Source organism: Ranitomeya variabilis, chromosome 8 (genome assembly GCF_051348905.1).
Source record: "Ranitomeya variabilis isolate aRanVar5 chromosome 8, aRanVar5.hap1, whole genome shotgun sequence".
NCBI lineage: Eukaryota > Metazoa > Chordata > Amphibia > Anura > Dendrobatidae > Ranitomeya > Ranitomeya variabilis.
In genome coordinates, this window is record NC_135239.1 from 16,055,368 (window position 1) to 16,074,020 (window position 18,653).

The 18,653-nt window shown below is 43.4% G+C and overlaps 1 protein-coding gene across 16 annotated transcripts in view; it reads right to left on the bottom strand.

Annotated features, from left to right (window-relative positions):
* The window catches only part of LRRC7 (leucine rich repeat containing 7), a 358,992-nt gene that overhangs the window by 262,073 nt on the left and 78,266 nt on the right, over positions 1-18,653 (bottom strand). For 13 of the 16 annotated variants that reach the window (XM_077276761.1, XM_077276758.1, XM_077276760.1 and 10 more), the window contains exon 2: positions 276-376. The exons of the other annotated variants lie outside the window; for them this stretch is intronic. In XM_077276761.1, coding sequence (XP_077132876.1) covers positions 276-375 — 100 coding nt within the window. In that variant the 5' untranslated portion in view covers position 376. The remainder of the gene's footprint in view (positions 1-275; positions 377-18,653) is intronic. 16 annotated transcript variants of the gene reach the window in all.

An 18,653-nucleotide genomic window follows, 5' to 3' on the forward strand; every position in this document is an offset into this window, starting at 1 on the left:
TTGTGAAATCCCTGTAACCAAAGGAAATAAAGCTATTAAACTTTACCAACTACGGATTGCTGTTTGATTGACTAATATAGGACTAATTTTACATTTCAGGTAGTAAGCCTCTTTATTTTTATCATTTTAACTTAAGTTCTGGAAAAAAAAAGTGAGAAAAAAAAACAATAACGCATTTTTTGTGTTTTCTTTATACATTTATTATTATGAACCCCCTCCACTGCCGATACATTTTACAATAGCAGTCAAAGTTTTTAGGGATTAAGCCAACTTACACTCTTCTTCCGGTCTTTTCTTCACAGAGGCGAGCATCTCCTGCACTGTGGAGTTTCCTTGATACGGTGCAGGATCTTTACACATCCTGAGGTTCTCCATTCTAGAAGAAATGCAGATCACCTGACATCAGTGAAGGTCCAGTAATATTGAGTGCCTTCCATACAATCAAACTGCCCAGTCTTCCTACACCACAGCTGATCCTATACTTAGATGCTTGGACACAATAGTCATTCTTGACCAACTTGTTCCAAAATTTCACTGTGCAGGCTTTTAAAGATGAGCCATCAAAATGAGTCCTGTCTGAGGAGTAACATACGGTCATCAAATGACCTCAGCCAAGCTTTACTTTGAAGTCTAATTGTTTTCTTCAAATCCTATGTGTAGATAAGTGGAGCTGAGATGTTCCTTGTTTCAGCTCAGCAACCCCATTACACTTTTTAATATCATGTAAATAGGGTTCCCACAACCCCTTTATATCCTTGTAGATGCCCCCATATAGTGTTTTATACATGCCCCCTTGCTGTATGTAATTTGTGCGGTCCGCTCCGATGGGCAAATCCACATTGCGATCAGTGCCGCGGCGGTCCATTCATTCTGTCTCTACGTCTTCAACGTGGTACCCAAAGTCTTGTGCTGGCACAGTGGAATCAGACACCGGCAGCCCAAACTCATATAATGGGAATGCGTTGGCAAGACTTCGAGTACTGTCTGGATGATGTAGAAAAGTCATCCCTTCCATCCAGACAGAGGAGGCCATTGAAGGACCGGGGCGCCACCGATCGCAATCTGGATTGGCGCATCGAACTGGACTACACAATCTACATACAGTTCGGGACACGTATAAAACACTTTTTCAGGGGTATTCAGGGGCACTTATTAGATTATGAAAGGGATGTAAAAACCCAGTTTACATGATTTTAAGTTTGATGGGCATGGTTTATAATCCATAATACTAGTGACATGTTCCCTTTAAGACCCTGCCTAACAATGTCTTTTTATTGTCTGACTGATTTCTGAGTATGGCACACAAAATCAATTGTATAACTGTGCTGGTGATATGCCAATTAGTGGGTGCCTAGTTGTGGGGGCGTTCTTTTCCCCAGACTAGTTATTCCACTAATCATACTATCATGCCCCTGTGGGTGTCAGTAACATCATATAAATGAGTAGCATCACCGCACCATAAAATAATTTTTCGCCATATGTTAAAATCAATTAGACAATAAAAAAGAATTGTTAGGCAAGTTATTAACACAGCAATAAATACGTGGTGGCCGTTTAAGGGACCTAGACAAGCTGTAAGGTTCCCTTTAACTCTCAAGAAGGACAGTAAAACTGGTCAGTGGTAAATACAGATGTGTCCTCCCTTACTTCTAGACTCAACATAATACGAGAAAAAACAGGATTTCACTTTATGCTGTCGGGATATGTTTATGCTTTGTGTCTACATGGCTGTAAATTATGTGAATTGCAGCCTGTAAAAGGTTTTATTAGTCATTGTAATAATGTATTGATTTGGTTTTCTGGAGTGGAGACATTTGCATCCCTAGTAGTGAAACATGTGTAAGGGAAAGGAGGACATATCTGTACGTAGTGGTATAAATATTAATTAAGGTCACCATAAATGTTCCTCACAGAAAACCATTCATGGTGGATCACACAATGAATCATTTTGCAAATATTTTGCTTTCAAAATTGTTTGGTGTCCTTGGAAACACTGATTCATCTACAATGTTTTGTCAGATAGGTGACCTAATAATTTCGCTATTTTTGCAAGAAACCAGCAGAATTGTAAATAGAGAAAAAAATGAATAATCCTAATCAAAATAAGTTACAAATTATATTCTAATTTCATAATATATCTTTATGGCAAAGTCATACAGAGCTCTAAATTAACTGCAAAATTAAAGGGAACCTGTCACTCAATCATACTGCCCGAACCACAAGCAGCATGAATCACAATTGTAGCCAGGTTATCTTTTTCATCTAAAATGCTGGAGCAAAGTCAGTGTGCAGCGCCCCAGAGTCCTGGTCGTTGCAGTACTGTGGCTCCGCCACTATGGGGAGCCATGGTGCGTCCGATGGCACTGAAGGAGTTCATCTGATCAGGTATCACAGACACCAATACATTTCACAGCCGGGCCTCCGGGGGGAGCTAAGGGTTCTATTCATTAGGCCACTCCCCACCATAGTGGGTAAACTGGGGGTCAGGCAGGAAGTTAGATCAGAAAGCTGACTGGATTGGACGAAGCAACACTCAGTGGCAGAGGGTGTTGTGGAGGAAGAGACAGTAGGGTCTCTGTCAGGGGTGGGATCCTGACAGAGGCTTGGCATTGGAAAGAACGTAACGGGTCCGCGCCAGCTCCGGGAAGCGGCGGGATTCAAGAAAGGACTAGAAGCGAGATAGATTGTGCTGAGTGAGAAACGAGATCAAGCGATAGGAGAATTCCAGCAGGGGTCGTGCTGTAAGACCGAAGCAACACCCTACTGAGGCGCACTACCGGTGGCCGGAACGCCGAGGGAGTATTATAACATTCAGCTTCAAGCAATACTCTAAACAGCGGCAGGACAGTCAGTTTAAGGCGGGCTGTCTAACACATATCACCTATGAAGTCTTGGGAGGCAATTGCGGGAGAGGGGCGTCTCTAGGGTCCCGGAAGAACTCCAGGCCTACCCGACAAACGGGTGCCGTTCTAACCGTAACATCAGGGAGGGACGGACGATTAGAAGAACATCATTTAATCGAGTTGTGAGGGAACTTAAGAAACAGACACAACAGTTGTGGGGTACTTTCCGTAAGCACAGCAGGGGAGGACTACAACACATAGCGCTAAGAAGGAAGGCACCGATTTCCACCTGTGAAGAGGACTCTGGAGGTGCCATTGGACCGGCCGGACTTGCGCAGCCTGGTGAGCCGTACTCTGGACTGAGGACTCAGAGATCTCCAGTAAAGAGGTAAAGAGACTGCAACCTGGTGTCCTCGTTATTTACCGCGACCTGCACCCCACAACTGCACCGTTACAACACTACTTATTTCACCGGACGTCCCCCACTGACGGACAGGGCCACGGACCGGGTCTAGCCACCGTGACAAACTTAAGACTGAGACCTAGAGGCCCGGCTCCGGGTGCCCCTCGGCCCTGCGGCGGTGTGGGGGCGCTCCAACTTGGCGTCACGAACAGGATCTACTTAAGCCTGAGGAATCAGGTCATGTGTGCCTAGGAACTGTGATTTACTGTGCTTGGACTGTATGTAATTGCAAGGACTGTGCTGCGCCAGTTGCCGCCAAAATCCGCCGCCATTGCAGCGCTGAGGAGAGCGCAGGGAGAGAAGAGGGGCGTGGAGGGGGCGTAGGCAAGCTGGAGAGCGCGAACAGTAATGGCCGCCCAGTCTAAATATTTCTGTGCCCTGAGGACGTGCCCGTCAACAGCCGAGGTCCGCCTCCTGATCCTGGTCGGAGGGTGGAGACCATGGGGACGGGGCCGCCCACGGAAGAGGCCGCAGGAAGAAGACGCGGAAAAGGAGGAAAAGATGGCGGCACCAAGAGCACCACGCGGGGCTGACCCGGCCCGGCCTGAGGCGGCACAGCCTGAGATAGCCCCAGAAACGCCAACGCTGCGGGATCTGACCCTCACAGGGCCACCGATGGGCCGACCCCCTCTGCCGCTGTCTGAAGAATGTGTGGCTGCAGCCGAGGCCCGACAGCTAGCCCGCCGGCTGAAGGCCGATGCCTGCGTATTTACCCGGCTAGGCCAGCCCACAGAGATCAGATTGTCTCCTGTTGCTTCCCACCTGACCGCGGCTGAAGGCACGCTACAAACGCCGGGCCTGAAGATCATGCCGGACGCCGAACATTTACGGCGTCTGATGGCAGCCTGGCGGAGCCGGCCCCAGCCTGCAGAGCAGGTTAACTTGGTAAGTGCTCCGGAGATTCCACCATCACACTGGGGTGTTGTGGTGGCCTTTAATCCTCAGTATGGAAGGGGAGTGATCCAGGAGATTGGGGAGCCGATACAAGTCCGCGTAGACCGGGAGGAGGTGGAGCCTTGCAGCGGGAGGTTCGCTCGCGATCTGGAGCCAGGTGATGCCGTCACCTACACCCGATGGAGGAGGGCTACGGGAGAGGCTGGCTGGATGGCGCGAGGCGTGCAGCGATGCATTGCCCTCCAGGCCGCTGCCGGAACACCAGAAGGGGATGATCCAGTGGGGAAAGCAGCAGAGCCCGGCCCCGCGGAACCACGAGAAGCCCAGCCTCGCCATGCCCCGGAGGGACGTGTGCGCCTGCCAGTAAGGAGGACCTCCCGGCGAGGGATTTTATCACTGCTGGGACCGGAACGGCGCCCTGGCTCACCCGAGCGGTCTGTTGGCCTGGTGAGACCGGATAGGAGACCACCTTCCGCCTCACTACAGTAAGGTTTTACTGGTTTCTCTTAACTGTAAATAGTTAACTCTTTTCTGCTACAACCCGCTCAGGGTTAACCCCTTTTATGGATCCCTATTGTTTTGTTTGCCTCTTTTCCAAGAGTTTTTGCACAAGTTGTAAAAACTGAGAAATCATGAACAGTGCATGATCAGAACTTCGTTGTACATAGTTTGCACCTTATTAAAGGCGCTCCCTACTGGTTTTACTTAGACAAAAGACTCTTTGCGAAGATACTGCACTGGAACCTTTGATGAGTAAGGACTGGTAGCTTGAGAAGATGTGCTACCTCACAGAGACTTGGTCCTCTCTTAAAGGGGATGTTCATTTGATGCACGTAAATGGTGATATTGCTTTAAGATCGGTAGCAATAATGTCAATGGAAGAAAATGATGATAATGTTTACATGAGAAAAGTTATATGTGTTTAACTGGTTAAATGTGAAGAAATATTGATAATGTTCTCTGAAAGAAAAAGTAGAAGGAAGAAATGAGAAAGGTTAATGTTGTGAAAAGAAGATAGTTGATAATGTTGATAAGAAAAGGGGGGGGGATAGAAGGTAAACCCTGCGTTCCCCATCGAAAGTTAGTAATGTGTTACTAAGGACAGAAAGTGAACCTGTAAGGGTTAGTGGGTGAGTCCTTATAGGAGCCAAGTAGAGCCGGCTCAGTGTTCTCGAACTGAAAGAAAAGTTATGTTCTATACTGTGTATAGTAGTTGAAAAGGCAGTAGGCCCTGGCTGAACGGGGCGGTCCTGTAACTGAAAGGAGAGGCAGTAGGTCTGGTGCCGATAGGACAGGCGGTCCTGCAGATTTAAAGAAGGAGAATGAAAAAAGTTGAAGTACCTTATAATGTGACTATAGGAAGGTCTTTAATGGACTAAGAGTGTATATCCTTAAAGGCAAAGTTAAATTATTGTTCAATAATGTTTGCACTTAGTAGAATACCCGGTTGGGTAACAGGAGTTATTTATAGCCTGTAATTTATAATGTTAACCATGTTTGTAACGTTCAAGTGTCCTCACCTCCCATAAAGGGAAGCCTGTTTAAATATGCTTATTGTTATTACACTCAACAAAAATTGTATGTCTTTTTGCTAATCTTGTATTGTTGTTTTCTTCCCAGTCCCGGAGTACTGTGTTTAACCAGGGGGGAGTGCAGCGCCCCAGAGTCCTGGTCGTTGCAGTACTGTGGCTCCGCCACTATGGGGAGCCATGGTGCGTCCGATGGCACTGAAGGAGTTCATCTGATCAGGTATCACAGACACCAATACATTTCACAGCCGGGCCTCCGGGGGGAGCTAAGGGTTCTATTCATTAGGCCACTCCCCACCATAGTGGGTAAACTGGGGGTCAGGCAGGAAGTTAGATCAGAAAGCTGACTGGATTGGACGAAGCAACACTCAGTGGCAGAGGGTGTTGTGGAGGAAGAGACAGTAGGGTCTCTGTCAGGGGTGGGATCCTGACAGAGGCTTGGCATTGGAAAGAACGTAACGGGTCCGCGCCAGCTCCGGGAAGCGGCGGGATTCAAGAAAGGACTAGAAGCGAGATAGATTGTGCTGAGTGAGAAACGAGATCAAGCGATAGGAGAATTCCAGCAGGGGTCGTGCTGTAAGACCGAAGCAACACCCTACTGAGGCGCACTACCGGTGGCCGGAACGCCGAGGGAGTATTATAACATTCAGCTTCAAGCAATACTCTAAACAGCGGCAGGACAGTCAGTTTAAGGCGGGCTGTCTAACACATATCACCTATGAAGTCTTGGGAGGCAATTGCGGGAGAGGGGCGTCTCTAGGGTCCCGGAAGAACTCCAGGCCTATCCGTCAAACGGGTGCCGTTCTAACCGTAACATCAGGGAGGGACGGACGATTAGAAGAACATCATTTAATCGAGTTGTGAGGGAACTTAAGAAACAGACACAACAGTTGTGGGGTACTTTCCGTAAGCACAGCAGGGGAGGACTACAACACATAGCGCTAAGAAGGAAGGCACCGATTTCCACCTGTGAAGAGGACTCTGGAGGTGCCATTGGATCGGACGGACTTGCGCAGCCTGGTGAGCCGTACTCTGGACTGAGGACTCAGAGATCTCCAGTAAAGAGGTAAAGAGACTGCAACCTGGTGTCCTCGTTATTTACCGCGACCTGCACCCCACAACTGCACCGTTACAACACTACTTATTTCACCGGACGTCCCCCACTGACGGACAGGGCCACGGACCGGGTCTAGCCACCGTGACAAACTTAAGACTGAGACCTAGAGGCCCGGCTCCGGGTGCCCCTCGGCCCTGCGGCGGTGTGGGGGCGCTCCAACTGTATTTTCATCAATAGAAACAGAAGTGATAATGATGATATATTTTTTTACAAAAACATTTACAAAAATTAAATTCTAAATGAAATCTTAAATTCTGGTTGCCAGCAGCCTCCACTAGAGGGAGCTTAGTGTTTGACTGCATACAGTTATTATATAAGCTCCCCCTAGTGGTGGCTGCAGACAATCAAATATTTATCATTTAAAAGGAAACTGTCACTAAATTAATGCTGTCCTAACGACGGACAGCATGAATAGCAGCCTGGCTACCCGATTTCAGCCAGGTGTATTTTTCTCTGAATTGCTTCGGCACATCAGAGAAAGCATAATTTAAAAAGCTGTCTGAGGACTATAGGAAGAGACAAGTCTAGTCCAGTGTGCACATGGAGACCTGTGTGAGGGAAAGCCAGCCCTTTTAAGCTATGTTTTCACTGGAGCACATCTCTCCCCATTTTTCTCTTTCTCTGAGGCGTTTCTATTAACATTATACCAGGCTGCAATCATGCATCCAGGCTCTGATTCATGCTGATCATGATTTGGGATTGCAGGAATTGAGTGACAGGTTGCCTCTAAATGATAAATATTTCATTGTCTGCAGCCGCCACTAGGGGGAGCTTACTGCGAACTGTTTATACACTGAACTCAATAATATAATTGTATGCAATCAAACACTAAACTCCCTTTAATGGAGGCTGCAGACACCCAGAATTTAAGATATGAATTAAGAATGTCCTTTTTGTAAATGTAATCGCAAAAATATATCATTAGCAATTCTGTTTCTATTCGTGGAAATCCACTAACATTGATCTCATGCTGGTGAGCACAGTATATTGAGCTAGATCTGCAAAGTACCATAAGAAGCATTGACAGAAAGGGAATTGAAAAGCCCATATAACCCTGCTGTCACCACTCACTGCAGACTTCTATGTGTATCTCTCCATAGAGAACAATTAGCCCTTTTCCACTTAAAGTATGTGCTGAGCTCAGCAAGCTGCTGAACACAGATCAAAGTTTGCGTGCTATGGACAAAGAGGAAATATGCTGTAAGCCCTAAAGAATAAAAGGGATAGCAGAAAGCTGCAAAAGTTTTCTTTTATTCACTTAAATCTTTGATGATGTAGTTGTAGGGTAGTACACTAATCTACAAAACACTACAAAAATACCAGAAATAAAGTAACAAAGTTTGTTGTTGCGAAGTAAAAATGTATCACACTCTAGGGATCCACTTGCCTTTGAGTTATAGTTGTAGCATAACCTCAGTGCTTTCCTATGAAAAGTCAGAAATACAACTGTGGATTGCTGAACCTTTTGGGACTGGGGTCAGGACACTTAAACTTTTTTCCCCCGGTAAATCCAAGATTTAAGGCTCATATCGTATCTGCGTTGGGTATTACAACACTATGCAGCACTAGTCTTAATGTCAAAACAATACAAAATTTGGCAGAATGTCTATAGACTCTATTATACATCAAAGGAGTCTTTCATGCACCGTTTGGATTAATTGTATCACTATTCCGACACCACGTCATGGCCTCAAGTACTAAGGAGGCCATTAAGGATTTCAAGGTTTTTTTTAAGCCAGGTTCACACAGAGCAGTTGCCTATTTTAGTCAAAGAAAGGAACGAATTCAATATGGAACGAATGGAAAAACTTCTCTTTTTATTAATCTATTCTGTTGAAACTTGTGAATCTGAAATGCTACATTTTTAGTGGTACGGGGGGGGGGGGGACATTTTTATTACATTTTCTTATGGCTTCTTTTAGCAGATTTTACTTGAAATGTGGCAAATTCATGAAAAATTACCAAATACATTTAGAAAACCTTTCCACAATGTAGACCAAATTACTTCTTATCTATTAGTTGGCTCATTAAATTCAACTTTACTTATTGAACCCCTTAGTGACAGAGCCCAATTTTAAAAATCTGACCAGTGTCACTTTATGTTGTAATAACTCTAGAACGTTTTTACAAATTCCAGTGATTTTTTGAATGTTTTATCGTGACACCTTATACTTTATGATAACGGCAAATTTAGATTGATATGTTTTGTGTTTACTTATAAAAAAAATATCAGAAATTTGACAAATGTGAAAAAATTAGCAACTTTCAATCTTTGAATGATTATCCCTATCATTCAGATAGTCATACCACAGCAAAACATTAATAAATAACATTTCCCACATGTTGGCTTTACATCAGCGCCATTTGTAAAATGTTATTTTATTTTGTTAGCATTTTAGGAGGTTTAAAAATGTAGCAGTAATTTTTCATTTTTTCATGGAAATTTACAAAATTATTTTTTTTAGGACCTATCCAAGTTTGAAGTGACTTTTGGATTCCTATACAATGGAAACCCCCCAAAAGTGATACCTTTTTAAAAACAGCACCCCCTGACATATTAAAATTTGCCATCACATAGTTTATTAACCCTTCAGGTGATTTTCAGGAATTAATGCAAAGTGACATGACAGAATTAAAAAGTGTATTTTTACCACCTAAATGTCGCTGACTTTTGAACAGGTTACTATAGCCGGCAGACTCTAGGGCCGCTATTTGCTCGTGAAGTGCCATGGCAAACATCAGGACCACACAATCATGATCTCAGGGTGCCAATGGGGATAAAGAGGGAGAAGCCACACTCTTTTAAGCATTTATATCTTATAGTCATTATTCACAGCAGCATCTAAGGGGTTAAACCGATATGGACGGTGACAACACTGATCTGATAGAGGCTGATGCAGCAAGTTGTCAGCTATAGTGTACAGCTGACAGCTGCTGCATTGTCACCTGTATGGGGATGATATTCTCTTATATCTCAGGTCAGTTAAAAGACGTATTGACGGTCATTAAGAGAGATGTCTTGCCTTGGATCTAAATGTCTTCCCAAACTCAACAAGCAAAAGAAAATGGTGACAACAACTAAAGTCATTCATCAAAGTTCTTCCAAGTGTAATAATTATAGGGGATAACTCAGGAGACTCTTTGCATGGAACAAGACAACTATAGGACACAGTTTTATAAGTGGTAAAGTCTATATTATCACATGGTGATTCAAACAGGTGCAGAGAGAAACTCAAGTCCACAACACTTGGTGCAAATAGTAAACGCAGCTTAGCAGTCTATAGGAAACTTCAGAGGAAAATGCAATCACGCAGAAAGTCTATGAAGCACAATTATTCTTGAGGATACTTGACATGAATAAGTCCTTGCTTAGTCCAAAACACAAATAGATATGCTTATAAGGCAGTTCAAATAATATCTTAGCTCAACCAGGGAGGTCTGGGTAATAGTCTCAGGTTCTTGCAGAGCAGCAACAGCTTACATGTCCAGCAAATGCAGATGGAAACAAACAAGAGCAGCAGATGAAGAAGGATTACTGGAACTGGTGTATGCAGCAGGAACTCAGAGCAGAGTAGCAGGAAAACCCCACAGGTTCACATGAGCAGGTATATAGCCAGGGAGTCACCAGAGGTCAGGAGCTGGATGCAAGGCAGAATACCCCAGCACAGACTGAAGGCTGGGGTGGAGTTTTATAGCAGGAAGACACAGTGCACATGAGACCAAAGACGCCATCTTGGAAAAGGGCAGTAATGCACAAAAAGGTAATAAAAAATGTTCAGAGTCCTGACACCAAGATTCAGACATTAACGAACAGGTTGACCATTTCCCAGGAAGCACTGACTTCCCATAAGCTTGGAGGACAGGTATCGTCGAAGTTCCTATGTTCGACTGCGTCAGATATGATTTCCTTTATGTCCTTAGGACTCTGAAAACCAAAGTCCAGTTGATTTCGATTTATTACCAGTTACAATTTATCCTCCACAGAACTTCACAAAGTGTGTAGATAAATGACCAATGTATAACGAAAATAGTTGTGAGACTCGTGAAGGTCCATCCTCAAGATTTCAGGTATCATTTCGATGGTTAGAATTATTGCTTGGGCTTCATGTTTTCTCTTTGTAGTCAGGTGACGGTAAACTGGTTGGAGTATTCATGATCTTTATTTCTGTATCCTTGGTTGCCCTTCATCCTCTGCCACCTTTTTGTTCATTGCTTCCAATGATAAATGTTTCTTCCAGCAATTGTAGCATTTTAGAAGGTCCGGCTTGATTTAGTGCAGGATATTTCTCCATAATAACAGGTCTTCTCCAACAATCAGTGATTTTAATAAATTCATTATATATATATATTTATGTTACTGTAAAAGTCAGAAGGACGGTGAAACCTAGGATTTACTGGTCAATCTGGACATTCACCGAGGCCGTCGGTAAAAGCTCAAAATGAAAAGTAAAATGGACTTTTACCGGTGAAGTCTTGGTAAATGTTAACATTTCTCAACAGCGTTGGTAAAAGTCAGATGTATTCCATATAAACGAACGATTTTGGACTTTTACCTGGGCGATTTGGTAAATCTTTACATTTACCAGCATGTGTTGGTAAAAGTAACTTTGAGTCACAGAATTCTGACTCTGACCAGCAGATGATGGTGGTAAAAGTTCACTAAACGCACTTTGAGTCACAGAATTCTGACTCTGACCAGCGACACCTTTCCCACTGTGTCCTCCATTTCCTCGCCCGCGGTGGCTTACACTTTTTATTACACCCTTCTCAGCTACATTTACCAAGAAGCCATGGTAAATGTGCACATTTACCAACTGCGCTTGGTTAAAGTCAGATGTTCCATCTTCACACCAGATATTTCTGACTTTTACCAACGCTGTCGAGAAATGTTAACATTTACCAAGACTTCACCGGTAAAAGTCCAATTTTACTTTTCATTTTGAGCTTTTACCGACGGCCTCAGTGAATGTCCAGATTGACCGGTAAATCCTAGGTTTTACCGTCCTTCTGACTTTTACAGTAACATATATGTATATATATATATATATATATATATATATATAGTCTTATTCCAAATTGTAGAATTGTTAAATATGGTGGCGCACTTTGGGACCAGAGATGGTCTTGCTTATTACAGTCTTTGTAAATACTCTGACACCATAGATTAAAAGCAAGCTGAGATATAGGTTATAAATGGTCGTATTCCTCCAAAATGTAGGGTGTTAAAGGGAAAAACATTCAGCCAATGTTGGAGGTTTGGATAGGCAGCTGAGTTCTTGGATGAGAATATATTTGTAGCTCAATAGATCAAGCCTAAAAGCTGTGAAATCCATCAATTTTCCTTGGGCAATTTCTAATGATCACCATCAATCAATTTCTGCAAAGAACTGCTATGCTACAGAATATCTAGTGAATGCAGAATACGCTGTATGTGTCCTCTATACATCTCCATTGTGTCCTGACAGTCACTGAAATAACCAACACTGTGGGCAACAATTCTACAATGTATTGCACTAATGTTATGACAGATCAGCTAGGTTTTAGGACATCAATTCATTACTTTTCTTCGTAATTTTAATAAACTGAAGCAACACTTTGACCATGTTCTCTAGGTTTTCCATGGGTCCATGCTGTCTTCATGTAAACCACTGTCTGCAAATATCCATAGTTAATATTACTTCTGTATAAAATGACATATCACAGTCTATAATCATACTAGCCAACCTTTTACAACCCCTTGCTGTTGCAGTACAGAAATCGTGTGCATATTGTCATGCCTAGTAGTCAGCGCCCAATGTCACAACCTCCAAGACCCATTTTCTGCCCCTCAAATGTATGAAGAGGTGCCAGGGCCCTGTGTGAGGACAAACTATCAAGGTATCATGCACTAGAAACCATCCATATGTGCTAATTTACACAAGGGTTTGGGAGGTAAACCAGGAGATGTGCCAATTCTTCCAGGAGTCTGGAGGACTTCCCACGTCAGCCTGGAAGTATATTTAGAATATACACTACGGTTCCAAAGTTTAGGGTCACCCAGACAATTTTGTGCTTTCCATGAAAACCTACACTTTTATTAATCAAATGAGATGCCAAAAGAATTGAAAATCTAATCCAGACATTGACAAGGTTCTAAAAAAAGGATTTTCATTTAAAATAATAATTTTCTCCTTCAAACTTTGCTTTCGTCAGGGAATGCTCCCTTTGCAGCAATTCCAGCATTGCAGACCTTTGGCATTCTAGCAGTTAATTTGCTGAGGTAATCTGGAGACATTTCCCCCCATGCTTCCAGAAGCCCCTCCACAAGTTGGTTAGCCTTGATGGGCACTTTTTGGCACCACAGGGTCAAACTGCTCCCACAACAGCTCCATGGGGCTGAGATCCGGTGACTGCGCTGGCCGCTCCATTACAGATAGAATACCAGCTGCTGCTTCTTCCCTAAATAGTTCTTGCATAATTTGGAGGTGGCTTTGTGTCATTGCCCTGTTGTAGGATGAAATTTTCTCTAATCAAGTACTGTCCACAGGGTATGGCATGGCATTGTAAAATGGAGTGATAGCCTTCCTTATTCAATATCCCTTTTACCTTGTACAACTCTCCCACTTTACCAGCCCCAAATAAACCCCAGACCATCACATTACCTCCACCATGCTTGACAGATGGCGTCAGACACTCTTCCAGCATCTTTTCAGTTGTTCTGCGTCTCACAAATGTTCTTCTGTGTGATCCAAACACCTCAAACTTGGGTTCGTCTGTCCATAACTCTTTTTTCCAATCTTCCTCTGTCCAATGTCTGTGTTCTTTTGCCCATATTAATCTTTTCCTTTTATTAGTCTCAGATATGGCTTTTTCTTTGCCACTCTGCCCTGAAGGCCAGCATCCCGGAGTCGCCTCTTCACTGTAGACGTTGACACTGGCGTTTTGCGTGTACTATTTAATTGAGTTGCCAGTTGAGGACCTGTGAGGCGTCGATTTCTCAAACTACAGACTCTAATGTACTTGTCTTGTTGCTCAGTTGTGCAGCGGGGCCTCCCACTTCTCTTTCTACTCTGGTTAGAGCCTGTTTGTGCTCTCCTGTGAAGGGAGTAGCACACACCAGTATAGGAAATCTTCAGTTTCTTGGCAATTTCTCGCCTTCATTTCTAAGAACAAGAATAGACTGTCGAGTTTGACATGATAGTTCTTTTTTTCTGGCCATTTTGAGAGTTTAATGGAACCAACAAATGTAATGCTCCAAATTCTCAACTAGCTCAAAAGAAGGTCAGGTTTATAGGTTCTCTAATCAGCCAAACTGTTTTCAGCTGTGCTAACATACTTACACAAGGGTTTTCAAGGGTATTCTAACCATCCATTAGCCTTCTTACACAGTTAGCAAACAGAAAGTACCATAAGAACACTGGAGTGATGGTTGTTGGAAATGGACCTCTGTACACCTATGAAGATATTGCATTACAAACCAGACGTTTGCAGCTAGAAAAGTCATTTACCACATTAACAATGTATAGAGTGTATTTCTGAATCATTTAATGTTAGCTTCATTGGACAAAAATGGGCTTTTCTTTCAAAAATAAGGACATTTCTAAGTGACCCTAAACTTTTGAACAGTAGTGTACACTAAAAACTTCCATGTACCCAGTTTTAGATTAAACCAATGGTGTAACTAACAGACGATTTTTACACATCCGACTTTCACGGTTTGAGTATGGCCTGCAATGTCTGAATCGGCTGCAAGTCTTCTGACCTGAACACATTAAAGTCATATATACCTAAGAGGCTGTTGAACTTAGGTCAGGAGACCCGTGGTCAGTCCAGCCATTGCAGTCAGTTCTCATCCCTTGAATACTGGATGTGTGAACCTGGCCTTAGGATCCCAAGGTTGATTCTGCACTTGGGTCCTGTTGGATACTGTGGGTCCTGAATTAGTAATACTGTAAGTGGTGCTTATTTAAAGCATTTTTCTTTGGAATCCATAAATACTCTGAAAAAAACAACCTATCATTGTTGCCATAACAGCTGAACTGGTAAATGAGGCCTACTTCTCATTTTCAGTGTAATATAAATGCTAAATGGTCACCCTAATATGGCTGTAAGATACCGGCCATGTAGTCAGGTAATTACTAGCACTGGCATACTAACCAACATTTTAACCCAAAAAGTATCAGCTAGAAAATCTCCCACCTTTGGACATTTTTGCATATTCTCTATGCATTTTGTGGGTCAACACTGTAAAAAATAGGACAGTCAGAAGCTCAGGATACAGAAGCTCATCATCTATCAATATTCTGCTGATGGCAAAAAATGGAATCTGGCACGTTTAGGCCGGCTGCGCTGCGGGAATAAAGAGCCTTGGAATTCCAAAATGGTTTTTATTAATACCAATACGTTTCTGTGCCGCAGCGGCGCTTTTCTCAATGTATGAAAACCAATAGCGGTTCTGCACGGCAAATGCACAGACCCCAAATTTCCCTAATGTTTTTATACTGAGCAATTGCTATTTATGAAGTTATCTAATATAATATTTAAAGATATAAGTTCTTTTTACATGTTTTAGTCAACCTGGTTATGGTCCATAAAATGAAAAATCATTTAAAATTGTTTTAAGACCTCTTCCAATTTCTTTTTATGTTAAACCACTTTGCTGTTCATGTGTTCAGTCTTTTCAGTCTTTTTTTCACTTGAGGCTTTGAAAAATGCAAAAAAGAAGTGCATGTCACTTCTTTGTAGCTATTCTGATTAAATCTGCTCTAAACTTCTCACTGACTAATCAAAAGGCTGAGAAAAACTCTTCAGGAAAAAAACTATTTAAAACTGCTCCAGGTAACTAAAATCTTCTACAAAAACTCCCCAAAATAGGAGCGCAGTGGATTATACATTTGTGCTCTCCTGAAGCATGCCGAAACAGGGGCCATGCAGAGCACAGAGTGACTCTGCCTCATTGCAGTCCATGGCCCCAATGGGTGCTCCGTCTAAATCCCATTTTTCTGGGCTTGCAATGTAAGCCCCAATGGAGTCATGGCAAAAATGCAATGTGAACCCGGCCTAGGCCACAGTTGCATTAGAAACTCATTGCACATTGCTTGCTTATTGTTAATGCTCCGGCGCATTTCCAGTTTAATTTGCATATGACAACTACACTAAAATTCTCAGGACTTCACAGCCATATCATTGCTTCTAAATGTAAAAGTTCTGTCAAAGCAAAACTAATGCACGAGAGAATAAAGACTGGAACCTGATTGACTGTCATGTAATTCCTCCACATTTCTCTTCAACTCATTTGGATAAATCTGCACCAATGTGATCACCAGTAAGCCATGCTGAGACATATGGTTCCCATATACTAATACTATTCTATCTGTTCTCTATACTGTGTAATTGTGATACATTAATACAAGACACACAGTATTATTTTTGCATAAAGATACAGCTAGGGAAATTAAGTTTCCCAAAAGGACAAGATGAATGAGAATTCCAACACTGCCAATAAAATCATTTACATACCTCTTTGAGCTTGGAGACTCCGGGCTGGCAAAGATGCCTTGAAAAAGCTTGCCAACATCAAAAAGCAGCTGCACTACAGATCACAAAACTGCAAACATGCTTACAGCAAGGGAAGAAAGGCGGCAAATGAAGAGAAGAGCGAATTCAAGGCTTGTTTGCTTGTGTTACTGAGGACCTTGTTTATCCTTTCTACTAACACAAAGAGACTTAACAAAGTTGTCAGCAAACGTCTAACCTGCTGGATGCCTTTAATGGCCAAATGGGAAGATTTTAAAGAGATACAGGCACAAAGTGAAAATTCATGAATAAGGACATATGTAAAATAAAGATTCTGGAGAATATCATTGTAATATCCCTCCCTATTCTTTAAAGACCTGTAGCCTATCCTTTGTTGATTGATATAGACTGTATACTATAGTGGATCTGTCAGCTCTCCTGTGTGGTGTAGCATATAGAGGATCTGTCAGCTCTCCCGTGTGGTGTAGTATATAGAGGATCTGTCAGCTCTCCCGTGTGGTGTAGTATATAGAGGATCTGTCAGCTCTCCTGTGCGGTGTAGTATATAGAGGATCTGTCAGCTCTCCCGTGTGGTGTAGTATATAGAGGATCTGTCAGCTCTCCCGTGTGGTGTAGTATATAGAGGATCTGTCAGCTCTCCTGTGTGGTGTAGCATATAGAGGATCTGTCAGCTCTCCTGTGTGGTGTAGTATATAGAGGATCTGCCAGCTCTTCTGTGTGGTGTAGTATATATAGAGGATCTGCCAGCTCTCCCGTGTGGTGTAGTATATAGAGGATCTGTCAGCTCTCCCGTGTGGTGTAGTACATAGAGGATCTGTCAGCTCTCCTGTGCGGTGTAGTATATAGAGGATCTGTCAGCTCTCCTGTGTGGTGTAGTATATAGAGGATCTGTCAGCTCTCCTGTGCGGTGTAGTATATAGAGGATCTGTCAGCTCTCCCGTGTGGTGTAGTATATAGAGGATCTGTCAGCTCTCCCGTGTGGTGTAGTATATAGAGGATCTGTCAGCTCTCCTGTGTGGTGTAGTATATCGAGGATCTGTCAGCTCTCCCGTGTGGTGTAGTATATAGAGGATCTGCCAGCTCTTCTGTGTGGTGTAGTATATATAGAGGATCTGCCAGCTCTCCCGTGTGGTGTAGTATATAGAGGATCTGTCAGCTCTCCCGTGTGGTGTAGTACATAGAGGATCTGTCAGCTCTCCTGTGCGGTGTAGTATATAGAGGATCTGTCAGCTCTCCTGTGTAGTGTAGTATATAGAGGATCTGTCAGCTCTCCTGTGTAGTGTAGTATATAGAGAATCTGTCAGCTCTCCTGTGTGGTGCAGTATATAGAGGATCTGTCAGCTCTCCTGTGTGGTGTAGCATATAGAGGATCTGTCAGCTCTCCTGTGTGGTGTAGTATATAGAGGATCTGTCAGCTCTCCCGTGTGGTGTAGTATATAGAGGATCTGTCAGCTCTCCCGTGTGGTGTAGTATATAGAGGATCTGTCAGCTCTCCCGTGTGGTGTAGTATATAGAGGATCTGTCAGCTCTCCTGTGTGGTGTAGCATATAGAGGATCTGTCAGCTCTCCTGTGTGGTGTAGTATATAGAGGATCTGTCAGCTCTCCCGTGTGGTGCAGTATATAGAGGATCTGCCAGCTCTCCCGTGTGGTGCAGTATATAGAGGATCTGCCAGCTCTCCCGTGTGGTGTAGCATATAGAGGATCTGTCAGCTCTCCTGTGTGGTGTAGTACATAGAGGATCTGTCAGCTCTCCTGTGTGGTGCAGTATATAGAGGATCTGTCAGCTCTCCTGTGTGGTGTAGCATATAGAGGATCTGTCAGCTCTCCTGTGTGGTGTAGTATATAGAGGATCTGTCAGCTCTCCTGTGTGGTGTAGTATATAGAGGATCTGCCAGCTCTCCCGTGTGGTGTAGTATATAGAGGATCTGCCAGCTCTCCCGTGTGGTGTAGTATATAGAGGATCTGTCAGCTCTCCTGTGTGGTGCAGTATATAGAGAATCTGTCAGCTCTCCTGTGTGGTGTAGTACATAGAGGATCTGTCAGCTCTCCTGTGTGGTGTAGTATATAGAGGATGTGTCAGCTCTCCTGTGTGGTGCAGTATATAGAGGATCTGTCAGCTCTCCTGTGCAGTATATAGAGGATCTGTCAGCTCTCCTGTGTGGTGCAGTATATAGAGAATCTGTCAGCTCTCCTGTGTGGTGTAGTACATAGAGGATCTGTCAGCTCTCCTGTGTGGTGTAGTATATAGAGGATGTGTCAGCTCTCCTGTGTGGTGCAGTATATAGAGGAT